The 20,183-nt window shown below is 44.3% G+C and overlaps 2 protein-coding genes across 5 annotated transcripts in view; one reads left to right on the top strand and one right to left on the bottom strand.

Moving 5' to 3' along the window:
- The first annotated feature begins 1,520 nt into the window (after positions 1-1,520).
- On the top strand, positions 1,521-9,810 carry khk (ketohexokinase). 2 transcript variants are annotated; one of them, XM_079266393.1, is made up of 8 exons: positions 1,521-1,635; positions 2,217-2,333; positions 3,069-3,203; positions 5,802-5,874; positions 6,106-6,252; positions 7,147-7,235; positions 7,825-7,982; positions 8,868-9,810. In XM_079266393.1, the coding sequence occupies exons 1-8, from the start codon at positions 1,535-1,537 to the stop codon at positions 8,966-8,968; spliced, it is 921 nt and encodes a 306-aa protein (XP_079122519.1). In that variant the 5' UTR covers positions 1,521-1,534; the 3' UTR covers positions 8,969-9,810. The 2 variants fall into 2 exon arrangements, with proteins under 2 accessions (XP_079122519.1, XP_079122518.1); XM_079266392.1 differs by having other exon boundaries at positions 7,825-8,028.
- Positions 9,811-10,214: 404 nt separating this feature from the next.
- The window catches only part of pltp (phospholipid transfer protein), an 11,852-nt gene continuing 1,883 nt past the window's right edge, over positions 10,215-20,183 (bottom strand). For all 3 annotated transcript variants that reach the window (XM_079297103.1, XM_079297104.1, XM_079297105.1), the window contains exons 2-15: positions 19,084-19,198; positions 18,766-18,865; positions 18,554-18,682; positions 18,192-18,347; positions 17,331-17,394; positions 16,800-16,955; positions 16,546-16,722; positions 14,245-14,304; positions 13,349-13,513; positions 13,083-13,150; positions 12,280-12,322; positions 12,112-12,175; positions 11,925-12,001; positions 10,215-10,977 (exon numbers count right to left, since the gene is read on the bottom strand). In XM_079297103.1, the coding sequence (XP_079153229.1) occupies positions 10,879-10,977; positions 11,925-12,001; positions 12,112-12,175; positions 12,280-12,322; positions 13,083-13,150; positions 13,349-13,513; positions 14,245-14,304; positions 16,546-16,722; positions 16,800-16,955; positions 17,331-17,394; positions 18,192-18,347; positions 18,554-18,682; positions 18,766-18,865; positions 19,084-19,192 (1,467 nt within the window). In that variant the 5' untranslated portion in view covers positions 19,193-19,198 and the 3' untranslated portion in view covers positions 10,215-10,878. The remainder of the gene's footprint in view (positions 10,978-11,924; positions 12,002-12,111; positions 12,176-12,279; positions 12,323-13,082; positions 13,151-13,348; positions 13,514-14,244; positions 14,305-16,545; positions 16,723-16,799; positions 16,956-17,330; positions 17,395-18,191; positions 18,348-18,553; positions 18,683-18,765; positions 18,866-19,083; positions 19,199-20,183) is intronic.

The raw sequence follows: 20,183 nt of genomic DNA, 5'->3' as shown, positions 1-20,183 counted from the left end.
ATCAGAAACATAAGGATTTGAGTGTGGCTCAGTTCAGGCTTGTCTCTTCTAGCTATAAGTCATAAAACTGTGCAGTATTATATAAAAAATATGTATGGGGAACATTTGCGACAATGAAACAAGCATAACTTGTTGATTTTGTGGCGTGGTGGCCAAGTGGTAAGGCGTTGGTCTTGTAAACCAAAGATCATGGGTTCAACCCCCATCCATGCCTGTCTTTTAAATACCAATATCAAAATCTGTGCGACGCCAGGAACACCATAACGTACATCAGGAACGTACATTATGGTCGCACTCCAGTGCGATTTTTGAATAAATCTCAGCTAAACACTTGAATAAAAGCAGCTGCTTCACTCTCTGTATTTGCTATATATATAAAAATAATTTGCATACACGTTATAACTCACCCCATAGCATCAAGTCACCATCTGTTAGTTTGTCCACACAAGTACGCTTCAAATAAAGTGCTTGTTGGATCGTCAAACGGCAACGAAAACCTGCTGTGCAAGGAAAGTGGAACAAAACAAATCCCCAAACGTCGTGGCAATGAGACACCTCTTTGAATGTGTTTCTGTGAGGGTGTGGTGGCCAAGTGGTAAGGCGTTGGTCTCGTAAACCAAAGATCATGGGTTCAACCCCCATCCATGCCTTATAAGGTCCACAGGATATTAAACTCTTTGTCATCTAAAAGGAACCCCATCGATACATCCATCCATGTCTAGATCAGAAACATAAGGTTTTGAGTGTGGCTCAGTTCAGCTCGTCTCTTCTAGCTATAAGTCATAAAACTGTGCAGTATTATAAAAAAATATGTATGGGGAACATTTGCGACAATGAAACAAGCATAACTTGTTGATTTTGTGGCGTGGTGGCCAAGTGGTAAGGTGTTGGTCTCGTAAACCAAAGATCATGGGTTCAACCCCCATCCATGCCTAGAACTCAAGTTCTTTGTGATCTGAAATTGGAAATCCTACCAATAACAAAGTGCTTTCTTATGAAAAACATGCAAATGCTTAATACAACAATTCTTGTTCTCCTCAACCCATTAAAAAAGGAAGTTATATTTTGAGCAGCAGTACCGTGGTATTAATTTGGCCATACATGGCTGCTGCTGTCATCTCGAGAAAAGAGACAGATTAGATCATTAGACAGATAGTAACGCTGGTCACATCCTGGAGGAGAGACCATACAAATGACATGCTGAGGAGGAGATGCTGGGACCATTGTTTTATTTCCTCCCAACCCTAAAGTCTAACCGGAATTTAGGATGTTTTATACTGTAAAATATCTCACAAACAATGACACAAGATCTCTACCAACTTAAACACAGAATGTGACGGTAATGCAGGTGAACTAATAAGACGAAAGCTAAATGTCAGCAAGTAAAACCAGTGAAGAGCAGTCTGTGAGGCTCTTATTTTATCATCTCTGCTGACAGGAAGTGGTGAGTCGTATTGTTGTGAGCTGACTAGATCATGAGAAAGTGTAAAGTCCAGCCTACAACTGTGTGAACAGTGAGTTTGTGTGGATCGACATGGAGGAACAGAAGAAGAAGAAGATTCTGTGTGTGGGTCTGGTGTGTCTCGACATCGTCAACGTGGTCGACAAATACCCAGAAGAAGACACAGACAGCAGGTTAGCACCAACTGCTGGTTAGCACACAGGCTAATGCTAGCACCAACTGCTGGTTAGCACACAGGCTAATGCTAGCACCAACTGCTGGTTAGCACACAGGCTAATGCTAGCACCAACTGCTGGTTAGCACACAGGCTAATGCTAGCACCAACTGTTGGTTAGCAATGCATTGCCCTGGAGCAGGTTATGTTCGAGATAACAGACCAACGCGTACAGACGCGCTGTCTACTGACCAATCAAAGCTCAGTGCGCGGTGTGACGAGTGGGTGTCGCGCGCTCACGGTCCCGCAGATTGAAACGAGGTGTGATATTTTATTGTGAAGGGGAAACCACTACGTGTGATATTTTATTCTGAAGGTGCTTCTACATCGATGTGAGTGTTATTCTGATTGATCATAAACGTGGCCACTTTAATAAATATCATTCAATCATTTATATCAATGATATCATATCCCAGCATGCACCTCTGCGGATTAATGCTCTTGTTGCCTTTAGGAAGTGAAACGTGTTTTCATGTACAGTCTTCTTCAGTGATATTGTCCGTTGATGCAGTGATGTCATCCCTCTCTGTACCTGTGCAGGTGTTTGTCGCAGCGCTGGCAGCGAGGAGGAAACGCTTCTAACTCGTGCACGGTGCTGTCGCTGCTCGGAGCGCCGAGCGCCTTCATGGGCTCTCTGTCTGCTGGACCTGTGGCCGAGTGAGTACCCATCAATGCGTCCATCAGCACATGGAGGAGGTCTCAGGGATCAGGTCTAGCTCTAGAAACTACACAAGTCCTTGTTTCCTCGTCCCCTTTCTCTCTCCTCATTTCCACCTCTTTCTTCTTGTTTCCTCGTCTCTTCAATCTCTCCTTGTCTCCTTCATCTCTCTTCCTTGTTTCCTCTCTTTCTCCTTGTTTCCTCGTCTCCTCTATCTCTTCTTGTTTCCTTGTCCACTTAATCTCTCTTCCTTGTTTTCTCGTCTCCTTTCTTGTTTCTTTGTCTCCTCTCTCTCTCCTCGTTTGTCTCTTCTCATTTCCTTAATCTCTCTTCCTTTTTTCCTCTCTCTTCCCTTGTTTCCTTGTTTCTTCTTCTCCTCTCTCCCTCTCTCTCCTTGTGTCCTCTCTTTCTTTTTGTTTCATTGTATCATTTTCTCTACATTTTCCTTGTCTCATTCCTCCTTTCCTTGTCTCCTTTCTCTATCCTCATTTCCTTCTAATTTCTCTCTCCTTGTTTCCTCGTCTCCTTTCTCTTTCTTTGTGTTTCATTGCATTCTTTCCTTGTGTCCTTCCTCTTTCGCTCCCCTTGTTTCCACGTCTCGTTTGTCCACAGAGATCCTCAGTGAGGAGGAACTTGATCAGTATAAGGGGTTAAGACACTGGCATGAAACCGTTTCCTGTCTGTAGTTTTATTGTGAAGGACAGAGGAGATGTGAAACAGTTTATTGTCTGTAGTTTTATTTTGGAGGATTTTCAGAAGTTTCATATCGATGTGTCTCTGGTGTCTGAGCACGCTCAGTGTGTCCTTCCAGCCTCTGTGGTCGTCAGCAACATCAGCACAGGAAGCCGCACCATCCTGCACATGAACAGGTGTGTGTGTGTGTGTGTGTGTGTGTGTGTGTGTGTGTGAGTGACTAACTGTATTTATTTCAGGAACATCGTCATCATCATCGTCACAGCTCTGTTTCCCTCCTGTTCCACCAATGAGGAGACAGTTTTCTCTCCGTCAGTGGTTTTATTTTGGAAGGCAGAGTTGATACGAAGTAGTTTCCTGTCTTCTCTGTGTCCATCAGTTTCATCATGGCCGACTTTTCGCGCTGTGCGGTCGATGTCTCCGCGGTGGTTTGGCAGATGGAAGGTCAAACTCCGTCTGCGTGTTGTGTTGTCTGTCCGTCCAGCGGAACTCGAACCGTCGTGCTCTACGACACGTAAGACCACCGGACGACCGCCCGGCGGCACGCAGCCTTCACTGAATACCTCTTTATCAACGGCATCTTGTTACCGTTGAGACACGTCGTCACTCCTATCAGATCAATATCAAATCAGATCAATCGATCAGCAGGAGCGCCACATTTACCTTCAAAACCTCAATGAAAAATATGCACATTTTTGAGAACAGATTACATTGTTTACTAACAGCAACAGCAGCTGAATATACTGTTTATAGAATGTAGAATCTAATGATGTAGAGTCATGTGACCAGCATTAATGTTAGTTTTTGAGTTTCTACTCATTTTGTTAAAGTTGTAAATTTTTAAATGAAGTTCTGCACCATTGACCAACGATCTACTCGTGAACATTTAAAAGCAGAGACACGAGCGATTCAGGTGAGTCGTGTTAGGCCACGCCCCCTCTACATCAGAAGCTCCACCCATCTGGTGCTGCGTGCAGACAAAAACAAACGTGCTGAGGTGTTTTGTGAATGCTGTTTGACCCGCCTGAGACAAGCATGACCTCCCGGTCCCGATCCCGGTCCCGATCCTGGTGTAATGGCCCACTGCAGAGCGAGAAGTTGAGGTCCAGCAATCAGATTAAGCGGAGGTCAGCTGACCTTGTTTATTTTTTATTTATTGGTTGTTTGATAGAGACGGAGCACGTTAATGAACGTCGGTAAAACAGTACGAGATGTGATCATGTCGGAGTTAGCAAGAATGCTATAGGAGGTGTTGCAAGCTCATGCAAAGCCTTAAACATAAAACGTGTTTTAAACTCTCAATGAATTATATATATATATTATATTATTTAATATATTTTAAAACATCCTCTCCACTTTCTACATTTAATGCAACATCATTTTAGATGGGTCTCATGCCTATAAGTTCAGTTCGGGCTGGCGTCAAGATGTGGTTAGCTTAGCTTAGCATAAAGACTGGAAAGAGGAGAAACAAGCTAGTCAAGCGCTGTCAAAAGTTAAAAGTATACTTATCAACACCATTTTAAAGTTCTTGGTTAATATATATATATATTTCGTTTTTTATCCGCACTGTATCCATGCTGAGGTAGGCTAACAGTCCTGGACCTCTTTGTAGCTTAGCTTAGCATAAAGACTGGAAAGAGGAGAAACAGCTAGCCAGGTTCCGTCAAAAGTAAAAAAAGTACACCTATGAACACCGTTAAAAGTTCATTGGTTAATATATATGTATATACATATATATTACATATATATTGACCCGCACTGTATCCATGCTAAGCTAGGATAACAGTCCTGGACTGTTCCTTTAAATCTGCGTTCTTGTTCGTTCACTGAGCTTCATCACTAACTCGTCGGTTCAGTGTCGTCGGTTTGAGTCTCTGCAGTGGTGTTAATGGTGGTTTAATTCATCGTCGTTGATTTATTTCATATCTCTGATGTTTAAAACGACCACGTTCACGCTGAAATATGATGAAATATGTCCAGTAATTAAAACTGATTTTAATCTGCCGCCTGTGAGGAGTTTCTTTCCAAAATCATCAAATCGAATTTAATAAATATACTTGTTGGATTAAAGGCGAAATAAAAATTAATAAAAAATGTTTTCAGCAAAATTCCCGTCTTTTGTCGATAATGAAAGCAATTTGTTTGTCTTTTGATGATTTTGGAAGTGAACTCTTCACACTTTTTAAGTCTGTGAATGTAAATATAATCTCACTTTATTGTGTTTCATGCTGACTGTTGGACTTGAGAGAGATGACTCGTTTGAACATTTTCAGTCTGAACTGATGATCAGACGTATTTATACTATATTTTAATATCCATAAACATGACTCATAATTCAGTCAGATCTTTAATCAGCCTGACTGAAACATGACTGACAAATAAATTCATAAAATCATTCCAAACTGTAAAATGTCTTCACCCCCGAGTCCTGACAGACGCATGAATCAATCAAGAGTACCGGTAATATCAAATCTTTAAAAAAGTTTTAATTCTTGAAATTGTTTTTCGAATTGTTGTTGGAAGTTTTTGTGTAAAATAGAAACGCCTCCCTAAAACACAGTAGGTCAAACAGGAAGTTCAGATGTATTTGAATGTACTTGTTAAAAAAAGTAATTCCAATGATTTATTGTGTAGAACATTTCACTGGTCCTGATTGATGATGTCATAGTGGCGTCATCAGCCTGGGAGACTTTTGTAACCTCTTGAGTGATGAAGGTATTTCTGGATTATCTTCATTGAGGAACATGACCTCTGACCTTTCTGTCCGTCAGGAACCTTCCTGATGTCACAGCGGAGGAGTTCTCCAAAGTCGATCTGCGTCAGTTCAAGTGGATCCACTTAGAGGTGAGACACTGAAACTGCCCGACTAACCTGACTAAACCAGACTAACATGACCAAACCCGACTAATCTGACCACACAGACCAGACGCACCCTTCTATCTCCTGAATCTAACCTGTCGAAGTTCCAGAGTTTCAAAACAGTGTGAAATATAAATGTGTCACACCGACGCATCGTTACAGAATACACAGAGAGTATTACAGTACACCAGTGTTTTCTTGTTTTAACTCCTTCAGGGCCGTAATGCTGAGGATCAGGTGAAGATGATCCAGCAGGTCGTGATGTTTAACAGCACGTTGCCTCGGCAGCAGAGGATCACCGTCTCCGTTGAGATAGAGAAGACCAGAGAACCGCTGTATCAGCTGTTTCCTCACGGTGACGTGGTGCGAGTCTTTAAGAGACGACGGTTTTTATTAACGCTGGTTACCTTAAATACACTGTGAGGTCTGTGACGGGGTGGATTCTATTGGTCTGGCAGGTGTTGGTCAGTAGAGACGTGGACCTGTCTCTCTCTCAGGGCTGTCTAACTGACCTGTCGCTCTCTCTCTGACCTGTCTCTCTCTCAGGGCTGTCTAACTGACCTGTCTCTTTCTCTCTGACCTGTCTCTCTCTCTCTCTGACCTGTCTCTCTCTCAGGGCTGTCTAACTGACCTGCCTGTCTCTCTCTCAGGGCTGTCTAACTGACCTGTCGCTCTCTCTCTGACCTGTCTCTCTCTCTCTCTGACCTGTCTCTCTATCTGACCTGTCTCTCTCTCAGGGCTGTCTAACTGACCTGTCTCTCTTTCTCTCTGAGCTGTCTCTCTCTCAGGGCTGTCTAACTGACCTGTCTCTCTTTCTCTCTGAGCTGTCTCTCTCTCAGGGCTGTCTAACTGACCTGTCTCTCTCTCTCTCTGAGCTGTCTCTCTCTCAGGGATGTCTAACTGACCTGTCTCTCTCTCTCAGGGCTGTCTAACTGACCTGCCTGTCTCTCTCTATCTGACCTCTCTCTCTCTCAGGGCTGTCTAACTGACCTGTCTCTCTCTCTCTGAGCTGTCTAACTGACCTGTCTGTCTCTCTCTATCTGACCTCTCTCTCTCTCAGGGCTGTCTAACTGACCTGCCTGTCTCTCTCTATCTGACCTGTCTCTCTCTCTCTCTGAGCTGTCTCTCTCTCTCTGAGCTGTCTCTCTCAGGGCTGTCTAACTGACCTGCCTGTCTCTCTCTATCTGACCTGTCTCTCTCTCTCTCTGAGCTGTCTCTCTCTCAGGGCTGTCTCTCAGGTGTTCTTGTCTCTTTCAGGTGTTTGTCAGTAAAGACGTGGCCCGTCACTTCGGCTTCCTGTCGGCTGAAGCCGCTCTGAAAGGACTCTACAGTCGAGTCAAACAGGGGTGAGTAGAGGATCAGGACTTTCAGGGTTGGACAAATAAAAAGAATCAAAACATGTTTTGCCCACAGATGTATAATAAGTGCTGAATTAAAGCCAGTACAATATATCCATTATTACAGCTGCTTACAGCTGGAAAACAACAATTTATTCCACCTTTCGTGATCATTACAACTTCTAGGACATCATCGTGTCTCTTTCCCAGTTTAAGGCAACAGGAAAAGTATTTTTGGGCCCGATGACGTCATGTGACACACCTGGAAGTTGTAATTACAGAATTTGACCACCATGAGGAGGAGGTCAAAGGTCAGCAGTTAGAACAGATGAGGAGGGGAGTCGGTTTAAACTGCTGATCCAGAAGGTCAGAGCTGTGTCTCTCTCTCTCTGACCTGTCTGTCCCACAGACCTGTCTCTCTTTTAGAGCTCTCCCTCGGACCTGTCTCTCTCTCAGGGCTGTCTATCTGACTTGTCTCTTTCTGACGCTGACCTGTCTGTTGCACCTGTCTCTCCCTCTCTGACCTGTCTCTCTCTCCCTGACCTGTCTCTCCCTCTCTGACCTGTCTCTCCCTCTCTGACCTGTCTCTCTCTCTCAGGGCTGTCCTGGTATGTGCCTGGGCAGAAAAAGGAGCAGATGCTTTGGGTCCAGATGGTTCGGTCGTTCATTCAGATGCGTTTCCTCCTGAAGCTCTCGTCGATACTCTCGGAGCCGGAGACACTTTCAACTCTGCCGTCATCTACACGCTGTCCAACGGTGAGACGTTACACTGTCCAACGGTGAGACGTTACACTGTCCAACGGTGAGACGTTACACTGTCCAACGGTGAGACATTACACTGTCCAACGGTGAGACGTTACACTGTCCAACGGTGTGACATTACACTGTCCAACGGTGAGACGTTACACTGTCCAACGGTGAGACGTTACACTGTCCAACGGTGAGACGTTACACTGTCCAACGGTGAGACGTTACACTGTCCAACGATGAGACGTTACACCGTCCGACGCGGTGAAACGTTTCACCGTCCGACGCGGTGAAACGTTTCACCGTCCGACGCGGTGAAACGTTACACCGTCCAACGCGGTGAGACGTTACCGTCCAACGGTGAGACGTTACACCGTCCAACGGTGAGACGTTACACCGTCCAACGGTGAGACGTTACACCGTCCAACGGTGAGACGTTACACCGTCCGACGCGGTGAGACGTTACACCGTCCGACGCGGTGAGACGTTACCGTCCAACGGTGAGATGTTACCGTCCAACGGTGAGACGTTACACCGGCCGACACGGTGAGACGTTACACCGTCCGACGCGGTGAGACGTTACCGTCCAACGGTGAGATGTTACACCGGCCGACACGGTGAAACGTTACACCGTCCGACACTGTGATACGTTACACCGTCCGACACGGTGAGACGTTACACCGGCCGACACGGTGAGACGTTACACCGTCCGACACTGTGAGACGTTACACCGTCCGACACGGTGAGACGTTACACCGTCCGACACGGTGAGACGTTACACCGTCCGACACGGTGAGACGTTACACCGTCCAACGATGAGACGTTACACCGTCCGACACGGTGAGACGATACACATGTATTTATTAAATTAATAAATACATTCTCCAACCGCAGGTGGAAGTCTGCAGGACGCACTGACCTTCGGCTGCAGAGTCGCCGGCAGGAAGTGCGGTTTCCACGGTTATGACGGCATCGCCGAAAACTTTGGCAACTGACTGAAGAGTTTAAAACAGACGGATTCAAAGAATTGAGGTCACTCACACTGTAAAAGATGACGAGTTAAAAACAAACACTTATTTTTTATGACATAAAAACAAACTCGTGATTTTATTCAGCACTCAAATTACAATAAATTCTATTTAATTATCAGTTTGAAAAGTGAATCTTCGTAAAAACTGATTATCACATCAAATGTCTGAGCTGCTAATTAACTGTTAACGAATTAAAGTGACAGACAGGTCTTTTGCTCGAACTTATCATGATGAAGTATGACGCGCGTCGCGATCTCCCGGGAAATGAAGGCTCGATTTGCGGCAGAAAGAAAGGGGATGGCGCTTTAACTGTGTCCATACGTGTAAAGGCAATAAAATAACAACTAAGATTAGAGCTACACTTCTTCTGTTCTTACCTTTCAAAATAAAAGCCTTAGACATATGCGCTGCATTACTCGTTTACCAGAGAGCATTCCGCAAAAAGACATCTCAACAAATTAGCTTAGCATAGCTATCCCCAGTTAGGCAAAATGATGGACTTAGAAAAGCTTGTTAAAGTTGAAACTATAACTGCTTTAATAGAGATTAATAAACTTGTAAAGAGAAAATAAGTAATATAAGTAATAACAGATAATAACATAAAATGTAATAACATAAAATGATATGTTATGAATTGATCTTTAGCTGATATTACAACTATTACAATAACTATTAACAAGCTGCTAATACAATAGTCGAGTGTCAATTAACTGTTTGATGCAGTGGCTTTAAATGAAGTAACATTCACTTTAAATGATTTCATTGCTGTATGTTTTTTGTTTTTACCTGATGAGAATAAAATCTATCACCCAAATAAATTACGTTGTTGATCTGACTGTGAAACCTGATGCTGTTCATTGATTAATTGAACGTTCAAATGTTTGAATTTGACTCTGCAGTGATTCAAAAGGCTGACTCTCTTCAGGAAATGTGAAAGTATCTTAAAGCTGCATTCTCTCTACTCACCACCAGGGGGCGACTCCTCTGGTTGTATAGAAGTCTATAGAAAATGACTCTACTTCTCTCTTGATTTATTCCCTCAGTAAACATTGTAAACATGAGTTTATGTCTCAATCTCTAGTTCCACGTCTTCTTCAATACAGCATGATGTTCATTTAGTAATTAACTTATAACTTGTATGAAAAAGCAAATCAGGAGATTTATTTGTTTTTATTTAGCTTTGTTGTTAATACAAACATCAGCGAGCGGTATTTCCACTGTGAGCTGTTATCTCAGAGAACCACAATATGGTTGTACTGATACTTTCTCCCCTTTTATTGTGTTTGAGAAAATACTCCGGAGTCTGTTAGTCTGAACTTTATTCGGAGAGGACTCTCAGACCTTTATGTCCTCATCACTTTCTATATGAAACCTTTGCCTTTACTCACAGGACAACGACTACACAAACATATTATCTTATAGAATGTGATGCATTGCTGCAGATTAAACTACCCAACAGTGTATAAAGGAGTTAAAAACATCTACAGCAATACACATACATTAATGCAGCAGCACTATTAATCCCGAAACATCAGATATATATAATAGAAAAACACAGACAGGTAACATGTTACCACATCATGAATACTTTTAGTACATTTTGCTGACAATACGTTTACGAGTACGGTTTTGAATGCGGAACTTTAACGTGTAGTGGAGTATTTTCACAATGTGGTAGTAGTACTTTTACTTCAGAAAAGGCTCTGAATACTTCTGTTTCACTGATGTACAGGTGGTTCAAGATAACGCAGCGATGCGCAAGGAGCAGAGGAAGACTGTTAGCAAGAAACATGGATGTAAACAAGGGGCGCTTGATTTTAAAATACCTGCGTATATTTACACACATAAATGTGTGTGTGTATACATATATATATTCAGACAGAGTTGGTTTCTGGTTCTGTCTGATTGCTCCCTGCGATCATTTCTCTCAGTCCTTTGCTGAAGTGAAGATTCGCTCCGATCAAGATGAAACCCTGCAGAGATCAACACAACTGCCATCAACACCAGTGAGGAAATACAACATCACATGGTGCAGTAGAGGGTCAAAATAATAGAGACTGATGCTGCAATCCATTGCAAGTCGAAGGTTGATAATTCCAAGCCGGTATTCCCGATTTACGATCTTAATGCGTCCCGGTGCATCTGCTCGTGAAAACATGGCCGCCAGCCATCTGTTTGTATGGCTGAATGGTTGTTTTTTACAATGGATTACAGCATAATGACTAGAACATCACATGGTACAATCATGACGTTACACCCAACAAATATCTCATTAAGATCAAACGAATCAAAAAAATTAACATTCATCAGCGTGATAATAACTGCCTGAAATAGTTGAAACCATCTTTGGGAAACATTTATTTGACTTTTACGTTTTAGTTTGTCCCATGCCTCATCCAGACGGCAACCTCCGGTTCTGATGAGTGAGGCTGATACTGAAGTGTCTTAAACTTGCATTCTGTCCACCAGGGGGCGACTCCTCTGGTTGTATAGAAGTCTATGAGAAAATGACTCTACTTCTCTCTTGATTTATTACCTCAGTAAACATTGTAAACATAAGTTTATGGTCTCAGTCTCTAGTTTCAAGTCTTCAATACATCATGATGTTCATTTTGTAAATGATGGTCCATTTAGAGAACCGGAGTTTGCCGCCTGGTAGCTGCCAGAGCCATGCTCCTCCGCAGTCCAAATATGGTTTCTTCTGTTCACTGGTTTCAAAAACCAACATGGCGACCGCCCAAATCCAAGATGGGGACTGCCAAAAGGGTGAACTGGAGGCTTTCAAAACCCATGGTCCTATTTGTTAACATGGAAGGCGCTGTGTTTATGACCTTTACTGCAGCCAGCCACCAGGGGGCGATCAAGATGTCTTGACTTTTGGGGTTTAACATATAAAGGTTAAATGTTTAAACAGACTTACGTTGTGATATTCAACTACTTCCTCAATGAAATCCATCCCATCAGCCAGAGGGATGCGAACCCCTCTCTTTGTCCAGTCTGAACACACGCACACACACACACACACACACACACACACACAGTCAGTGTCACAGTGTGTTACAGTTCAACATGCTGTTTGTTTCACAGTCGATGTATCAGATTCTTACTGTTGATGAAAGGAACCACAGACATCTGCAACATGGTCTTCAGAGGAGCCTGCAGAGGAATCAACTGACAGACAGACGGGCGACTGTTACGTATTTTACTTTCTGTTGTGAGTCAGATTCAACACAAATGGTGTATCTCAGTAGTAAAAGATAAAAAACAGCTCTTACTGCCAGAGATTCCAGAGCCGATTGATTGGAGAATATTTTAAATCTGAAAGAAGACAACTCTGTTTCAGTCTGTGGTCATTTATTCTGCCACAGAGACGCTGTGACTTTAAATGGGGTTCAACACAAAAGGTAAAACATTTAAACGTTCTTCATGAACCAAGGAAACATTTTGAGGGATTCTGTACAGCAACCTTTAGTCGATCCCTCAGCTCAGGAGAAATTAAACCCGAGGGACCACCGTGCTCTTCTCTTGCACCACCTTTTATTAGACGTGTATAAAAGTTGAAATATTCGCAACTTTTCTTGCAGCGCAGCGATCGTCAGTGACACATTTGAACAAGGGAGGCAATCAAATCAAGCAAGAGGCGGGCTTTACTACACTGCAACTGACTTCCTGTTTTGATGTCAGTGCGATCTGATTGGCTGCCTCGGTCAAGCGGGACACCGACTCTGCGCTTAAAAGTTGACAATATTTTAGCGACGCGTCTCGGTGTGATCGGCCCCTCAAGTGTCACACTTAAGTAGAAAACTTAGAACTTTACAAAACTTTAAAGGACTGTTCCTTCATACGGTTCTCGCCATGTTTGTGGCGTCAATGTGGAACTTAACTTTAGTCCATGGTTCCACCAAAAAACACACAGACTGTGTTCCTGAGTTCATTAAATTGGTCCTGGGCTCCTGTCCCCGAACTGACCAATCACAGTTCTTGTAACTTGTGTGTGTGTGTGTGTGTGTGTGTGTGTGTGTGTGTGTGTGTGTGTGTGTGTGTGTGTGTGTGTGTGTGTGTGTGTGTGTGTGTGTACCTGCGGAGGTCAGCATGAACGGCCAGGCGTTTTTCCTTCATGGAAACTTTAGCGTTAAACTTTGCTTCCTGCAGGACGACAGAAACATGAAACAATAGAAATAATAAAACAGCTGTTGGACGTTTTGATCAGCAGGTTAAACCTGTGTGTGTGTGTGTGTGTGTGTGGGTGTGTGTGTGTGTGTGTGTGTGTGTGTGTGTGTGTGTGTGTGTGTGTGTGTGTGTGTGTGTGTGTGTGTGTGTGGATGTGTGTGTGTGTTTGTGTACCATCGTCATGCTGCTGAGCTGGACCGGAGGCTGACCTGGAGGCAGCACTATCACCTTGACGATGGCTGTCATGACGACCGTTGCTCCGGACGTCTTGATGAAGGTTTTTGGAGGAGAGTTGACAGCGAACTGAAGAGACATCGGAGCGTCCACCAGAGCCGGGTTCTACAAGAACACAGGAGAACGCGGAGTGAAGTAGTACTACACAGTACTGGACAAAATAATGTGAACACCTGCACTGAACTGAACCTGTCAGTCAACTTTATTCACAAAGGCCAATGTAACAAATGACAAATTAGCATCAAGTGGTTTTACATTCCTCCATCCTGCTAACACGTCTCCACTGTGTCTTTACTGTGTTTCTACTGTTTATTTACTGTGTTTCTACTGTGTCTCCACTGTCTCTTTTTTGTGTCTTCACTGTGTCTTTGCTGCATTTCAAATGTGTCCCCATTGTGTCGCTACAGTGTCTCCATCGTCTCTTTATTGAGTCTTTATTGTGTTTCTACTGCATCTCTTCTGTCTCTTTATTGATTCTCTATTGAGTATTTACTGTGTGCATTTCTACTGCGTCTCCTCTGTCTTTTTACTGAGTCTTTACTGTGTCTCTACTGCATTTCTTATGTTTCTCCACTGTGTCCTTACTCTGTCTTTAATTAGACTTTACTATTTCTGTACTTTATCTCTATTTTTGTCTCTATTGTGTCTCGACTGCATTTTCCAATGTGTCCCCACTGTATCTCTACCATGTCTCTATTGTGTCTTTATAGTGTATTTACTGCAGTCCTACAGTTTCTCCACTGTGTCTCTACTGTCTTCATTTCGGCTTCACTGTGTCTGCACTTTATCTTGTCTTTAATGTGTCCCCACTGTGTCTCCATTGTAACTTTACTCACCAGCATCATGATGGCTCCAAAGTAGGTAGTTCTCAACAGCATCTCCAGGTCTTTGGGCATCTGAAGGACGACACAAAGAGAACAATGGAGGTTAGACTGGATCAGCTCGCTTCTCAGGATCTGTATGTTCGGCTTTTCGGTCTTTCAGGGTGGGCGTCTGTGGTGGGTTTGTGGGTCTGTGGTGGGTTTGTGAGTCTGTGGTGGGTTTGTGGGTCTGTGGTGGTTTTGTGGGTCTGTGGTGGGTTTGTGGGTCTGTGGTGGTTGTGTGGGTCTGTGGTGGGTTTGTGGGTCTGTGGTGGTTGTGTGGGTCTGTGGTGGGTTTGTGGGTCTGTGGTGGTTGTGTGGGTCTGTGGTGGTTTTGTGGGTCTGTGGTGGTTTTGTGGGTCTGTGGTGGGTTTGTGGGTCTGTGGTGGTTTTGTGGGTCTGTGGTGGGTTTGTAGGTCTGTGGTGGTTTTGTGGGTCTGTGGTGGTTTGTGGGTCTGTGGTGGTTGTGTGGGTCTGTGGTGGTTTTGTGGGTCTGTGGTGGTTTTGTGGGTCTGTGGTGGGTTTGTGGGTCTGTGGTGGGTTTGTGGGTCTGTGGTGGTTGTGTGGGTCTGTGGTGGGTTTGTGGGTTTGTGGGTCTGTGGTGGGTTTGTGGGTCTGTGGTGGTTGTGTGGGTCTGTGGTGGGTTTGTGGGTTTGTGGGTCTGTGGTGGGTTTGTGGGTCTGTGGTGGTTGTGTGGGTCTGTGGTGGGTTTATGGGTTTGTGGGTCTGTGGTGGGTTTGTGGGTCTGTGGTGGTTGTGTGGGTCTGTGGTGGGTTTGTGGGTTTGTGGGTCTGTGGTGGTTGTGTGGGTCTGTGGTGGGTTTGTGGGTTTGTGGGTCTGTGGTGGGTTTGTGGGTCTGTGGTGGTTGTGTGGGTCTGTGGTGGTTGTGTGGGTCTGTGGTGGGTTTGTGGGTCTGTGGTGGGTTTGTGGGTCTGTGGGTCTGTGGTGGGTTTGTGGGTCTGTGGTGGGTTTGTGGGTCTGTGGTGGTTTTGTGGGTCTATGGTGGGTCTGTGGTGGTTTTGTGGGTCTGTGGTGGGTTTGTGGGTCTGTGGTGGTTGTGTGGGTCTGTGGTGGGTTTGTGGGTCTGTGGTGGGTTTGTGGGTCTGTGGTGGTTGTGTGGGTCTGTGGTGGGTTTGTGGGTCTGTGGTGGTTGTGTGGGTCTGTGGTGGTTGTGTGGGTCTGTGGTGGGTTTGTGGGTCTGTGGTGGGTTTGTGGGTCTGTGGTGGGTTTGTGGGTCTGTGGTGGTTGTGTGGGTCTGTGGTGGGTTTGTGGGTCTGTGGTGGTTGTGTGGGTCTGTGGTGGTTGTGTGGGTCTGTGGTGGGTTTGTGGGTCTGTGGTGGTTGTGTGGGTCTGTGGTGGGTTTGTGGGTTTGTGGGTCTGTGGTGGGTTTGTGGGTCTGTGGTGGTTGTGTGGGTCTGTGGTGGGTTTGTGGGTTTGTGGGTCTGTGGTGGGTTTGTGGGTCTGTGGTGGTTTTGTGGGTCTGTGGTGGGTTTGTGGGTCTGTGGTGGTTGTGTGGGTCTGTGGTGGGTTTGTGGGTCTGTGGTGGGTTTGTGGGTCTGTGGTGGGTTTGTGGGTCTATGGTGGGTCTGTGGTGGGTTTGTGGGTCTGTGGTGGGTTTGTGGGTCTGTGGTGGGTTTGTGGGTCTATGGTGGGTTTGTGGGTCTGTGGTGGTTTTGTGGGTCTGTGGTGGGTTTGTGGGTCTGTGGTGGTTGTGTGGGTCTGTGGTGGGTTTGTGGGTCTGTGGTGGGTTTGTGGGTCTATGGTGGGTCTGTGGGTCTGTGGTGGGTTTGTGGGTCTGTGGTGGGTTTGTGGGTCTGTGGTGGTTTGTGGGTCTGTGGTGGTTGTGTGGGTCTGTGGTGGGTTTGTGGGTCTGTGGTGGGTTTGTGGGTCTGTGGTGGGTTTGTGGGTCTGTGGTGGGTTTGTGGGTCTGTGGTGGGTTTGTGGGTCTGTGGTGGGTTTGTGGGTCTGTGGTGGTTGTGTGGGTCTGTGGTGGTTGTGTGGGTCTGTGGTGGATTTGTGGGTCTGTGGTGGTTTTGTGGGTCTGTGGTGGGTTTGTGGGTCTGTGGTGGTTGTGTGGGTCTGTGGTGGGTTTGTGGGTCTGTGGTGGGTTTGTGGGTCTGTGGTGGTTGTGTGGGTCTGTGGTGGGTTTGTAGGTCTGTGGTGGGTTTGTGGGTCTGTGGTGGTTGTGTGGGTCTGTGGTGGTTGTGTGGGTCTGTGGTGGGTTTGTGGGTCTGTGGTGGGTTTGTGGGTCTATGGTGGGTCTGTGGTGGGTTTGACCTTCTCGTTGACGATGTGCATCTGGAAGATTCCTGCTTTGAAGTAAGAATACAGCCCGCTGTCGAAGAAGTACTCGGACAGAGCGAGGTAAACCATGCGGTCGTACTCTCTGATGACCGGGTCGATGGCGTAGTTCACCAGCGTGTTATTTGGATCGGACAGATCAAAGAACATCCCCTAAACACACGACACACACGTTAACGTTCCCGTCGCATTACACCGTAGACGATGTCATATCAGAGGAGGAGTCTGACCCTGAAGTGCATGTCGAAGCTCCTGGACGTCACCACGGGATCTTCGATCAGAGAATAATCAATACCAATATAGTGATCGACCTCCGACCTCACAGGGATCGACTGCAACATCGAGTTCACGTGAACCAGAGCAGCGTCATTCAGAGCGGGACAGATCTGAGGGACAGACAGGTCAGAGAGAAAGACAGGTCAGAGATGGACAGACAGACAGGTCAGAGAGAGAGACAGGTCAGAGACAGATATACAGACAGCCAGGTAAGAGAGAGAGACAGGTCAGAGACAGATATACAGACAGACAGGTAAGAGAGAGAGAGACAGGTCAGAGACAGATATACAGACAGACAGGTAAGAGAGAAACAGGTATGGTACAGTCAGCTCAGAGACAGACCAAAATGTCAAAGATAGACAGACAGGTCAGTGAGCAATACTTTCAGAGACAGACATATATGTCAGAGCAAGAGATACAGACCAGAGAGAGAGAGACAGAACAGAGAGAGAGACAGGTCAGAGACAGACGGACAGGTGACACACCTGTTGGTTTAGGAGGAAGCGCATGCCCGTTGTCAGAAAGCTGGCCAGGAAGTCATAAACTTTCCTGAAAGATAAAACGTGTTGACAGACAGTTGTTGATTGGCCGATTGTTATTAACAGTAACCATCAATCATTATTGATTACAACATTACTCTCATTAACACTGATCATTATTGATTATTGTATCAGTCTCATTAACAGTGATCATTATTGATTGTTGTATCAGTCTCATTAACAGTGATCATTATTGAATATTGTATCAGTCTCATTAACAGTGATCATTATTGATTATTGTATCAGTCTCATTAACAGTGATCATTATTGATTATTGTATCAGTCTCATTAACAGTGATCATTATTGATTGTTGTATCAGTCTCATTAACAGTGATCATTATTGATTATTGTATCAGTCTCATTAACAGTGATCATTATTGATTATTGTATCAGTCTCATTAACAGTGATCATTATTGATTGTTGTATCAGTCTCATTAACAGTGATCATTATTGATTATTGTATCAGTCTCATTAACAGTGATCATTATTGATTATTGTATCAGTCTCATTAACAGTGATCATTATTGATTGTTGTATCAGTCTCATTAACAGTGATCATTATTGATTACAACATTACTCTCATTAACAGTGATCATTATTGATTATTGTATCAGTCTCATTAACAGTGATCATTATTGATTATTGTATCAGTCTCATTAACAGTGATCATTATTGATTGTTGTATCAGTCTCATTAACAGTGATCATTATTGATTGTTGTATCAGTCTCATTAACAGTGATCATTATTGATCATTGATCACTACATTAGTCTTATTATCATTATCACTGTATCAGTGTGTTTTACCCGAGCGTTCCGCTGAACTTTGCCCTCATTTTGCCGATCCTGGCATCACAGGTGATGTTGTTGATCTTCAGTCGTCCTTCCTCGTCCCGGATCAGGTTCAGAGCCGTGTTGATGTTCACGCCGTCGGCCGATGCGTTGATGTTTCCTGTGTCGTAGCTGACACACAGAAACACGTCATCACCGACGCAATACGACCGCGTAAACAACTACACGACAACGCTCCACACAAAACACAAAAGCTTCAGAATTTGACATCGTGAAGGTCTCGAGATTCTGCTGAGCAACATGTTGAGATGTTTCCATTGAATCCTTAGAGTCGTATGAATGTTGGTGTTGAGTCAGTTTTCTGCGGCAGAACTCACAAGAACCAGTAGAGGATCTGTCGGTGGAAACTCAGCGAGATCGATGAGTTCTGGATGTCGAACAGCAAACCGACTTCAGGGATGAACTGCAGTTCAGCGTGAGTCAGATTCAACTCGGTTATCTTCACGCTGACGACAGACGGGAGAAAGAGAAGACATTAATACATGTTGAGGATTCAGAATCAAAGTATTACTTTCAATACAACTTGTACTTAGTGATGGTGTATTGGAAGCGGCCCTCTTTGCCCTTCATCTCTGGCATCGAGATGTTAGTGAGCTCTTCTTCAACAAACTTCTGAGTCTCATACTTCACTGAAAACACAAATAAATATCGGTTATACATTTATTTGTCACATACTCAACATATTTCTACAATCGTTGCCCCGTCCAGGACTGTGCTCTAAGTACAAATATAATATGTATAAAAAATACAATACAACAAGAAAATATCAACAAAAAAACGTTGAATACGGTCCACAGTATTATAGTTTAGATTTTAGTTTACTTCTGGATAATAATCATTAACTTACACATATCGAGTCCTTTGTCAGTGATTCGGATTTTGCAGCCGGCGGGTTGAGCAGCGGCCATGATCGAGAACATCAAAGGGAAGAGGAGGGACAACAGACAGGAAGTCATCCTGAGCTGAAACACAGAAGAAGAAGAAGAAGAAGAAGAAGAAGAAGAAGAAGAAGAAGAAGAAGAAGAAGAAGAAGAAGAAGAAGAAGAAGAAGAAGAAGAAGAAGAAGAAGAAGAAGAAGAAAATCATAATCATGGATTACAGGCTGGATTCAGCAGTTGTGGTTGTGTTGTGGGCTGGAGCAGAGGTTCTGGTTCTAGGTCCAACTGTCCACAGACAAACTGTCCACAGACAAACTGTCTACAGACAAACTGTCCAGAGACAAACTGTCCACAGACAAACTGTCTACAGACAAACTGGCAATCAATTCACAGACAAAATGTCAAACTGTCCACGGACAAAATGTCAAACTGTCCACGGACAAAATGTCAAACTGTCCACGGACAAAATGTCAAACTGTCCACGGACAAAATGTCAAACTGTCCACGGACAAAATGTCAAACTGTCCACGGACAAAATGTCAAACTGTCCACGGACAAAATGTCCACAGACAAACGTTTCTGAGACAAACTGTCCTCCACTGTACAGAATGAGTTGCAACAGAGAAATGAGGTCAGAGGTCACCATGAACAGACAGATCTGAGGGGTTTGTCTCTCCTGTTGCTTAACTCACAGCTGAACACATTCTGAGACGGTGTTGTCCATATCAACACTGCTCAACTTGAACTGGAGTTACCTCTGTTTCACAACACCCCCCCCTTCTCTTTGTCTTTTCTCCCAGCAGCCTCCCTCTCAACTGAACTGATGAAGTAAAAACAGTCAAACAGGAAGAGAACTCTGTTTACCTTCTATTTAAACTCATCTGTAAATCTCTCACTGTGATTTTAATCGTGATTGTAGCGAATCGAGATTGTTTTAGAAGAGGCTAAATGATGAAACGAATGTGATATTGTTTAAATGGATTCAAGGCAAACGTCATGAATTCAAGCTTCAACTGTAAAGTATGTTTTTAAAATCCACATCTTCCTTCCTGTCACAACATTTTGATTA

This window comes from Melanostigma gelatinosum, assembly GCF_949748355.1.
Source record: "Melanostigma gelatinosum genome assembly, chromosome: 3".
Lineage (NCBI taxonomy): Eukaryota > Metazoa > Chordata > Actinopteri > Perciformes > Zoarcidae > Melanostigma > Melanostigma gelatinosum.
This window is presented reverse-complemented; position numbering and strand designations above follow the sequence as displayed.